The 10,908-nt window shown below is 48.3% G+C and overlaps 1 protein-coding gene across 1 annotated transcript in view; it reads right to left on the bottom strand.

Annotated features, from left to right (window-relative positions):
- Positions 1 to 1,171: 1,171 nt before the first annotated feature.
- Positions 1,172 to 10,908, bottom strand: part of ARID3B (AT rich interactive domain 3B (BRIGHT-like)) — a 30,067-nt gene continuing 20,330 nt past the window's right edge. The window contains exons 4-8 of the mRNA XM_009578383.1: positions 7,176 to 7,359; positions 5,678 to 5,937; positions 5,193 to 5,450; positions 2,248 to 2,349; positions 1,172 to 1,481 (exon numbers count right to left, since the gene is read on the bottom strand). Of these exons, the coding sequence (XP_009576678.1) occupies positions 1,327 to 1,481; positions 2,248 to 2,349; positions 5,193 to 5,450; positions 5,678 to 5,937; positions 7,176 to 7,359 (959 nt within the window). The 3' untranslated portion in view covers positions 1,172 to 1,326. The remainder of the gene's footprint in view (positions 1,482 to 2,247; positions 2,350 to 5,192; positions 5,451 to 5,677; positions 5,938 to 7,175; positions 7,360 to 10,908) is intronic.

Raw genomic sequence — 10,908 nt, 5'->3', positions numbered from 1 at the left:
CACTACATCAGCTCAGCTGGCTCCAGACACAGGAGAGTCATGGCCAGCCTTTGTTTTCAACTGGAGGTTTGAGGGGAAAGGGCAAGGAAGGGCTCGATCTCCTTTCCTCTGCTTCCACCCAGGACAGCAAAAGGTCTTATTCAACTGAGAGCCACCTTCTTTTTGCTCACATACAATTTGAAGGGCACTGGGCATCTGTAGGCTTGTTCAGAGACCAATGAAGATACACACGTGTCATGTTAACCGCAATACCTACACACTCCCCACAGCCCCACTGAATTAGATTTCAAATATTACCTTCGATTTTCTCAGCACACAGGTGGAGAGCTTCCAGGGGCTACTGAAAGACACCCTACAAGAAGGAAGTCGCTCCAGGAAGCCTGATCAACCTAAATGACAGCCCTTTTGTGTCAAGGGGACAGAGGATCAATAATAAGCCAAAATAAGTTCAGGCTGTCAGGGTAAATGTCGGTGGGAAGAGTTCCTCAAGGGGAGAGAAACAAGGTCCAGGGCATCTGAAACTTGGCTGAAAGCCTGAAGAAGGCAACAGTAGGGAAGAGGCCAGCACCAGCCAGGAGAACAAAGCAGCTGATTGAGAGGTTTTTAATGTGTCTGTGGGTCAAACGTAGCGGTGAGAAAGTCCTTCCCCTCTTGCCAAGACCTCAGAGAAGGGGAAGGAGGCTCACAAGCCAAGAGCATGTGTTCTAGGGGAGGATATATGAACACCGGACCACGACAGAGCCTGAAGAAGAAAAGCGAGGAAGCTTGCCTGCTCTGCAGCCGCATGGCTTTCTGCAGCACAAGCCACGGGAGGACAGGGGCAAGGCACCCCGCTGGCTCTTAGGATTGTCAATACATGGAGTTGTTTTGTGGGAAGAGTCCTTGTGGCTACTGGTTTGAGGAAAACCAAGTTTCCCTGCCCCAACTCCAGCTCTTTCCACCTGCCTTGGTGACGTCTCAGCCATCTCTCAACCTGCAGCTCCTAGAGACGATCCCTGATTGAAAAACGCCAGGCATGCCCCCCCCCTCCATGTCCCACCCCCCAACAGGAACACAGCAAACCCTGGGAGGAGGAGGAAGAAGAAAACAAAAAGCGAAAGCAAGGAAGAAAGGGGACAACAAAGAAAAAGGCTGGACAAACAGACGATGAAGAAAAACTCGCTGGCATGGAAAGGTTTCAGCATCATCATCATCTTGGCGTTGGCCAACCACAAAAGCAGGTTCCTTGAGATGAGGTAATCTGTGCGACTCCTTCCCGCCCCTGCCGAGAGCAGAGAGGAAGAGCTGCCGGAGGCCAGTGTGAGAGACAGCAGGCTCGGCCGTCCATCAGAGAGACCAGCTGGTGGAGGGCTCTGCGCTGGGGGTTCCCCGGGATGAGGTAGGGCTGGGAGAGCAGTGGGAGCTGCTGCTGCTGCTGCAGGAACTTTGGGTGCTGGAGCCTGCAATGAGATGGACGACTGGCTTCTGGGCAAAGAGCACTCCTGCAAGGCAGAGAGAGGTAAAGAGAAGGGTTACTGGGACTATGGGGTGGCACGGCTGAGAAGGATAGGGTGCAGAGCGAAGGGCAGACTATCCGACCCCAGAGATCTCATCCCAACAGAAAGAGGCTCAGTGCAAGACAAGCAGGCTTGGAGACAGATCAGAGGGTCGGTGGTGACCAGGATATAAGAAGGGATCCCCCAGGACGTGTTCTGGCAGCCTCTGTCACAGGGATGTTGTGCTTACAGAAGACAAAGATCCCAAATGGCTTCAACACCTTTGGAGGAGAGAAGCACCTTTCATTGCACTGCAGTGCCAGGCCTCCCACTTGGGCTTTGTCCACGGGTGCATGTGTATGACCTGCAGAAGTGAAACGGCTTGAGCCGAGTACAGGCGACAATTCGTGCTTCCCAGAGATGCATGAGGAAAAGCTGAGTAAAGCCACTCCTCTGGAGAAGAGGGACAATACTCCATCCTGCTAACACTTCCATAGAAGTCCCTTCCCTTCCCTAAATTCCCTTGGATTTTAAAAATACTAACAACCACCACCACCACCAAAAGGAAAGGGCATTAATCTTGACTGCCCGGGACAAAAAAAAAAAAAAAGAGAAAAGAAATCATCTCCTACTAAACTTTCTACGCTGGACAGGTTGTGTGTGCTGTGCTTTGGCAAAGACCAGCCCCTGGGAGCATGCCCCCCTTCCCCACGTCCCTCTCTGCACCACCAGCCTGGCTCTCTACCCATCCCCGGGAGCAGTTCCTTCTCACCAGCATAAATTGTGCCGTTAATCTCCACCGACATGTTAATACTCCCGATGCCATTAGGTGACAAATTCAGTGCTGCCGCTGCCGCCGACTCCGGTTTATCTTCTTTCAAGAAAGAAGAGATGCAGAGTTAGAGGCAACTATCCCGTTTCCTGCACTATCCAGAGATGAGCAAAGGTGTACGCAGCCCTCTATTTGTCTCCTCTTTGGTGAGGAAATCCCCACACGATGTCTGCTTCCAGTCCTATTATAAGTCAAGTCTACAAAAGTGTTGAAATGCTTCAGTGTGAACTGAGTATGGGCTGGGATCCCACCGGCATTAGCAAATCTCTCCCCGACTCGCACACTGGAGGGCCAAATTAACATCCCCTCCAAGGAAAAAGCTGCCAGCACATGAGACAAGACCATATTTAAATTGGCTGGATGGTGGCTGTGTTTGCAGCAGACCAAGAGCACAGTCCTCTCCCCCTTCGCTGAGAGGCGGCAGTTTTTGGAGGAGCTGGTGCGACTGCCCGTGCAGGGCTCATACTGCAGCATCTGCAGCGGCCGCTGGAGGGAGGGGACTACCCACAGCACCGAGGACCCAAACCCAGGAACACCATGCTTGGCTGGCCCTACGGCGCATGTGAAACCTGTTTTTGGCTCTGTCGAGTCCTTTCTAAGCCATGACGGGCAGCTCTGAAAGTGCCAATGCAGAGCAGCGGTTCAATTTGCACTGATGTTTATGGGGAGCTGAATGTCAAACTCTCCCGGACACTTCTGAACCTCCAACTTAAGCAACCCGTAACTGCCAGCCTGGGTTGTAGGATTGCTTCTCTGTGCTCATGAATGCGTGCTTACAGTTTGCACAGCCGTATCATGGTTACCAGCCCACCCAATGTTGGTTTTGGGGCATTGGGCTATTAAAACAGAGAGTAATTACGCAGACAGTCTGCTCAGGCTCTGACACGGCATGTAAAATGCATGTTTTTAGCTTCTTTCAAGTCTGCTGGGACAGCAAGTCCACTGCCCCTGTAAAGAATGCTAAGGACATTGTTAACATTTAACTTAAATGTTGCTATCAAGCTATGATAAGCTCATGCGGTGCTCTTCAAAAGCGCCTCTCAAAGCGCTTCACAAAGCACAATATTATTTTTATTTTGCAATTGGGAAAATTAGGGCACGAAAGACAGGACAGACTTGTCCACAGTTACCTAACAAAGGTGGAAATAGTATCACTGAATCCTTAGGGCTCAGCCCTCAGCCTGTTACTATTTGTGGAGACTAAAATTGTTCCTAGCATTTTGATTTAGGAAGTTCAGAGTCGAAAGAAAAAAAATGAAGTGAGATGAGAGGGAATGAACATTACTTGATAAAATTTGTATTCCCTTTTACTCACTATTTTCATTTTTGTTTTGTTTTTATGTAAATGTGAAATTTAGGTGGATCCACAGCTGTCAGGAACTGTGATGTGAAGTCCCAATCCCATTTAACTCCGCAGCAAGCTGCTACTGCTTCAAAGGGGAACCTGCTTTGACCCTTTGCCATATATATTTCTAGCAAAGCGTCTCAGTAAAGCATTTACCAGCATTGCTAGCAAAGGCCTCAAGAACAACTCTTCCCTTTCTTCTAAGCCGTGCCAAACTTGCCTGGCCTTGCACCTACATCCAAATGTACAATTAATAGGGGGCCTGAGACCTTTAATTTTAATGGATCAAAAGGTTTGGAGGAAGCAGCTGTTGGGACTGAAATTTTCTGAGGCTTTGCTGTCCAGTGAAGTGCAGCCCCCAGGACAGGTAAGGGAGCCACGGCACTTAATCAGCTTTTGAAGCCACTATATAACAGTATTGATTCTGGCAATGTGACCTTTACAGGGTGACTCCCCTTTTACAAAGCATTTCAGGAGTGCATTTCCCAGGCCATGAATGCTGCTTATACGTGACCTTCTAACCCAACCTTGCCAGGAGTTCTTTGCCTGGAGGCTGTGTGTAGGGTTGCAGCAGATGTTGTAGAAATCACCTGACTTGCTAGAAGCCCTGGGATGCGTAGGGCCCCCTGCAGATACACAGGTCTTTGTGGCCTCCTCATCACACCTGACAAAGGATTCCTAAAAGCTGGGCATCTCTCTCCATCTCCTGCAGTCTGCTTCCCATAGGGAAAAAGCTGTTACCTCCATGATCAATTAAAAGGGTTCCTGACCAGGAAAGGACAGAAAATCATTCCCTGCAGCACAATGCTGGCGTGAGGCTCAGAGGAGAGCAGGGCAGGGGAAAGCTGAGCATCTGGCACTTTCCCTCCAAAAGTCATCTCGTTGGCTGCAGAACCACAGGACTGCCTTTGGCTAGGCTAAACCGTGCTCTCGGATCTGGAGTGTACACCAGGTATTAAACATGAGGGGGTCAGATATGTGGCCCGAAGCAATTTCAGCCAACCCATGTGCTTCCCGTGAAGGAAGGAGCATACTTACAGCATGCAACAGAGCACTGCCGCAAGGACAACTGAGCTAGCATCAACTGAAACTGGTAATTCCCCACAGCGCAAGTTCTGTGGAGACCTAACAGCTTGAGCCCTGAAGCAATCTCACTGTGATCAACACAGGAGGTCATAAACTCAGAATAAGGGTCTTCTTGTATGGGTCAGGTGGGTTTTATCAGCTTAGATGCAGAGCTTTCTGAACATAGCTACGGTGCTTCTGAATCCAGGCTGGATTTAGATGATGCTGGATTATGCATCAACAAGAATAGAATAAAAACAGCAGCAGTAAGTAAAACCTAACAAAATATTGCTACAGTTTAGCTTTGCAATTATTGTGCTCCATTTTAACAGCTTCTTGACAGTGACCTCTGCCTGCTACCCAGAGAGATAATCAAGCCTGCGTGTAAAGAGGTGTCTGACATCCTAGATTGGGAGCAGTTCCCTCCCTGCTGCAGCCTGCAAAGGCCTTTTGTGTATCTAGAGGTGTTGCTTACCCTTGCCATTGATTTTGATCTTCATGGGGATCTGCCGCGCCATGCTGAACAAGTTGCGCTGAAGAGCCTGCTGGACAAGCCGCTGCTCCTCCTCTGTCATCCGTGAGACCTTCTTCTCCGGAGGCTCTCCCGACTCCAGTCTCTCCCTCAGCTGCTCAAGGGTGGCTGTTCTTGCTGCCACAGTTGCCTGCTGGCTAGCCAAGGTCACTGGCACAGCAATACGATTTGGCATAGACACAGTCAAGGGCACACCGTCACCTAGAAAAGGAAAGAGTCATTTAGTCCCTCCCACAGCCCTTCCTAAAGCAAGCATGCAAAGGCTTAAAGGCACGCAGGCAGAATACTCTGCAAGCCCTGAGCCATCTAAGTCCCACTACTCTCAAGTCCAAAGTAGTCTGGGTGGACAAAATGGAAAATAACTGTGTTTCAGTGCCTACACCTCTTAACCCAGCCACCCTCTTTGCTGCAAGTAAAAAGTAGCTGACCTTTTCTGACAGCTGCTGCTGGAGACACCCGAGGATTGCTGGTCCCACTGCCCGGCGCGACGCCGATGATGGGGAAGCGGATCTTTGGGGGAGACAGGAGGGAAGGAGGCCCCGTGGTGGTGGGCGAGTAGCTGAACAAAGAGGAGCTGTAGCTGGGCCGCCTGCCTTCTCGCCTGTTGCCATCGATTGCAGCCTGAAGCTCGGCAGGAGAACTGAGGGATTTCTTCTCGCATTCGTAGGCATATAGGTACTTCATATATCTGGGAGAGAGGCGAGCACAGGGAAACTCAAGTAGGTTTCTCAATAGAACATGAAATTATAGGCTACAGCAACAAGCATTGCATTCAGGAAGACTTTCAGACTGAGGTCCACTGCAGATTTGGAGTCTTTGTCTGCGTATCCTGACCACTGCTGGGCTTGGTTTGATAAGCATTGAGCAGTTTGGGTGGGAGGCACAACTCTCAGAGAAACTTTTGAATTTACTCAATGTTTCTAGCAAAGCACATAGTTACATTACTACTACACCCACAAGGGCAGAAAAGAATCATCCAGAATTCCTTTACAACTGAGATGTCATCTAAAATTGTAAGAATTAAGATCTTGGACAGCAATACTTAAAGCAAGGAAGGAAGTTTGAGGAATTACCCTGTATTGGGCAGCACAAAACCTTACCGCTTTCACTGAATTCTAGCACACAGGTTTGCAGGAGACAGCCTGTTTGTACCAAAGGCTGTAGGAATGGCAAGGAGCTTCCCTCTATGAGACTCAGGGGCACTAATAACTTCCAAGAAAACTGAGCCTACATAAGAGCTGGGTGTGGATTCCCAGAGCCCAGCCTTCCATGCTCGAGTCAATAAAGCACAGTTTCGCCCTGTTGCTTAGATTTTACAGTAGGTTTACTTTCATCATTCTTTTTCCTCTGCTTATTCTACTTTTTCTTCCTTTTTTTTTTTTTTGCTTGCCTAATCAATGTGAGATACTGCAGGTCAGAAAAGCAATCCTCACAGTAAGTAGGCACTAAATGCAAGTTTCCACAACTTAGTAGCGATAACAGACATTAAATGATCAAGTTCATACTTGATGCCTACAAATCAGGAGGCCTCCCTCCCTCCTCGCTGTGCCAAGTGCTCTTCAGAGACAGAGCAAGACCCTCCTTGCCCCGAGGAGTTTAAGCTCAGAAGAGGCAAGAAAGGCACAGGGTGGAGGGAGGCACAGAGCACAGCGAACAAGGCGATGGCATATTAGTGCTGGGATTGTAGGGATGGAAGGGGAATGAAGGGATGGAAGGGATTCAGGAAGAATCACCGCTAAGAAAAACGAGAGGAGAAGGAATAGAAAGGAAAAACTGCAAGCCGTGGGTGAGAGGGATAAAGGAATTTATCAGCTCCTCCCTGGCCACAGAGCAGAATTTAGTCTTTCAGTTTTTCCACCCCAGTTCCTGCACTCCCCAATCCCCACTCTGTGTTCACATCCATGCTGTTAGACCTTCTGGACTTACTGGGTTCGAAGCGTGAATGCGGCACTGGTGATGGAGGTGGGCAGATTAAGGCCTTTGGTGATCTCTCGCCAGATCTTCTTGTTGATGATTTCCACCAGCCCTCCTTTCTCAGTCACCAGCTTGTAGAGCATGTAGAGATCCAGGATCTGCTTTGCCATGATGGGGATCCGATTGATGGGAGTTCCTGCAGGGAAACAGCAGGGAGGGAAACATGGAGTCAGAGAAAATGAGGCCAAGAAAACCAGCAGGTTGGGGCTATCGATCTTCTTTCTAATAGGAAATTCAGGCAACTCTATTTGTAGCCTGACTTGAGGCCTCTCGATGGGTGAGTAAATGAGCCAGAGAAGTGTAGCTACATGGCACGTCCTTTTCAAGAAAAATCCTTTCCTGTAGGCAAAAGCAATTATCAGACAAATAATAACCTGCAGCTAAAAGCAACTTCTAAAATAGAAAGAGGGGAAGTAGGGACTATTCAATCCTAGGGGTGAGGGAGCAGCACAGAAGAATCATTTTTTATGAGCTCCCAGGGCAATCTCAGATAAAAATCTGTATTGCTTGTGCTCAGGAAGGGGCCGAGCAGCCAGGCAACTTGAGCTACTTGTATGCTGCGATTTGGCTCCCTCACTCCCCAGGATTTGCTATCCTATATTGCCTGGGAACAGTGACAGAAAAGGGTATGTGACACTTGAGAGCATCTCCCTCCCCCACATACATTTACCTCTGTCCTCCCTCACAAGCACGCGCATAGCGTTTTGCTACAGCTTCTGCGCTCACAAAGCATTTTCACCTTCCCACTCCTTCTCCCTGAACACCCTCCCAAATGACACACCGATGAGGCCACACGTGTACCTTGGTAGCAACTGCGACCCAACTGCCGGAGCAGTTAACTTGTTGCGAGAAAGCTAGAGAAATCGTGTTGATGGTGGAGGTGAACAAACGAGCAGTGTAACGGAGCATCAGCGTGCCTGATTGCAGACACCGCAAACGCAGGCGTCCTCGTGGCTGCTGCGAGAAGCACCAGGCATCCAGGCACTTCTTGAAGCCCAAAACAAGGTCCTGCTCTATGCTTGTGAAGATAGACAGGGCAGACAGGGAAACAGCTCTATCCTTCCTGTTCAGTTTTGTCATCTTGTGGGTTAACAGAGGTAAGAAAATCTGATTTTTAACCTGACAGTGCCCTTTTAGCAGTACCTTAAAGTGATAAAGCATGCAGGGTTTGAAAAGGTCAAACTAATGAGATTTAGGCAAGGAGAGGAAAAGAGGGAAAAAAATGCTGATGTAGCAAACCTTTTATTTCGCATAGGAAATACTGTCCTGGATCAAAGAGCCGTCCATCTGAGGTCAGTATCCTGTCTACCACAATGGTCAGCACCAGCCTTTACAGGAAAGCCTGCAAAGCGCTGTAATGGACAATTATGGAATACCCAACCCACAGGGGAGACTTCTGCCACTGCTCATCAGCCAGCGATTCAGTTAATGCCCCGAAGCAGAGCAGTTTATGGCCCTTATAAATGGGTTTTATTCTGTTTAGTGAAAAGGAGTTCAGCTCAGCTCTGCAGATGTCCTCATTATACATGTAAGTGTAATTTTTTTTTTTTTCCCCTCTCTTTTCTTTTTGAAGCCTGTTATGCATTAGCTCATGGTACCAATTCCCACAGGTTAATGAGATGTTGGATAGAAAAAGTAAACTTTTTCAGCTTTAAAAGGGCTGCCTTCAATTTCACCAAGTTACTAACTCTTAAGCTGTAAGAAAACATAAAGAGCAACCTGATCAGGCTTGGTCTGCATGCTCCGTCATTTTATATCTATCATATCCTCTTTTCCTTGCCTTGCCTAAACAACCCCTTTCTCTGTCCACAACAGAAAAGTCCACAAAGCAGTAATTTCACAAAGTGCATCAGATCCTCTTCCTGCATGTCAGAGACAACAGTTCCCTCAGGGAAGCAGAGATAGAGACGTTTCCAAACTGTTTAAAAGCACTGCGGCTCCATCCATCCCAGCCGGCCGCCCCAAGCCGGGAGCTGGTCCCTCCCAAAAGGCCAGCCTGTGTAAATGCAATCCTCAGTTTGTTTCGTTTTTTCCTCAGCCACCATTTTGTCTCAGTGTGTTATCGCAAAGATTAAGAGCACACTAACAGCATCATTTCAGGCACACGGAGGGCTGGGACTGATCATGTTACCAGCCTTAAGTTATCATTCATCAGCTGAGCCACAGTAACTAGAGTCACACCCAGCCCGCTGCAAATGAAAAGCAGGGAAATATTTATCTCAGAGGTCTCTAGGAAGAGCCAGGAGTGGTTTTTCCACCCCAAAATGCCCCTTTCCATTAACAGTTCAGCATTTCTGCCCCAGCAGGAAGGAAAGCCAGGGTGTCCTAAGTGGCACTGCGCTGCCAGCAAAGACTTTGCTCCACTGTGGCAGGATCAAGACCCTCTCCCCCACTCCTCCAGCAACCCCGCATCACTCAAAGCCACCCACTTTTCCCCAATCCAATTTAGGGAATGGCATTAACTTGTCCAGAAGGGACTTTCATCCAGCTCTCCTTGGACAGTGACCAGATGGGGAGTGAAAGGGAAGGGTCATGGGTAAGGCTCCTGAGGCAAACAAGCCGCTAATACAGAAGTATAAGGAAATATCTACCTTTTAATACACTGCATTTATCCTAAAAACAGTTTTACTCTTCTCTACATTCTCCCATCTCAGCCTTTGAAAAGGTACACAAGTATATTTATCCAAATGCTCCTGTGAAAGGGACAAACATTATCTACATCAGTAGGAAATAAAGGCTTAAATGTATTTCCAGAGAGCTGGCTCATAGCTGGAGTAGAAACAGCAATCAGATCTGACCTCCCCACCTCATGTTACTACCCCTTTGACACCCTCCCTTCCTGAAGTTTGCTTTTATACAAGACCCACAGACCAAAGTGCCCTGAAATTTAATTAGTAGCTTTATAAACTAAGCTAAAACCTGTAGGTTTTTTTTTCCCCCTGTAAAGTTTCTTCATGCAGGCTGAGAAATTTTACAGCAGGGACAAAACTACTTCCATCCTTCTACCACTTAAGCATGGAGATGCAATCATTTTCCTCCCATGCTTTCTCATAGTACCACTCAAAGTAATATCTCCCAGAGCTAGCAAAGAGTGATTTGGGTTTTGGACCTGAAAAATTAACTGTACTCTTCACCAAGCGGGCTAGGGCTCTGCACGTTTCATAGGATCTGACTGCCAAAGAGCTGAGAAGCACGGAAAGGCTGCTCTCACAGCCCTCTCCTCCCCCAGCCCCTCTCCGAGGAAAGGCAAGGCGATAAAGTCTTTATTGGAAACCCCCAGCGCTCGAACAGGAAAGGCTGAAAAACGAGTATCATGGGACGATTGGATGCTGAAGCCAAGCGGATCCTTTCACAGGCGGCTGCAAGGCTTGTCAGGGGCCATGATGGATTACTGTCATCTGGCAGCATCAGGATTAATGATCCGGAGGTCAGAGGGGAGAATTCCAGAGGGAAAGGTCAGCAGCCAGGGGCACAGCATAAGACTTGTTGCCTTTTGATGGCAAACTCATTTTACTGTACTTTCAAGCCTCTCTATTCTGCCAGCTCTCAGAAATGCTGTACGTACTGTGCTTGCAAAGAGGCAGAAGCCTTGCCCGACTCCAGAAAAGGGCAAGGAAGATGACTTGCTCCTCTCCTAGTTTTCTTGGTAAATTACTTTTTTTCCTTTTAGTATAACCCCAGCTAC

The sequence above is a fragment of the Fulmarus glacialis genome, unplaced genomic scaffold (assembly GCF_000690835.1).
Source record: "Fulmarus glacialis isolate BGI_N327 unplaced genomic scaffold, ASM69083v1 scaffold21925, whole genome shotgun sequence".
NCBI lineage: Eukaryota > Metazoa > Chordata > Aves > Procellariiformes > Procellariidae > Fulmarus > Fulmarus glacialis.
This window is presented reverse-complemented; position numbering and strand designations above follow the sequence as displayed.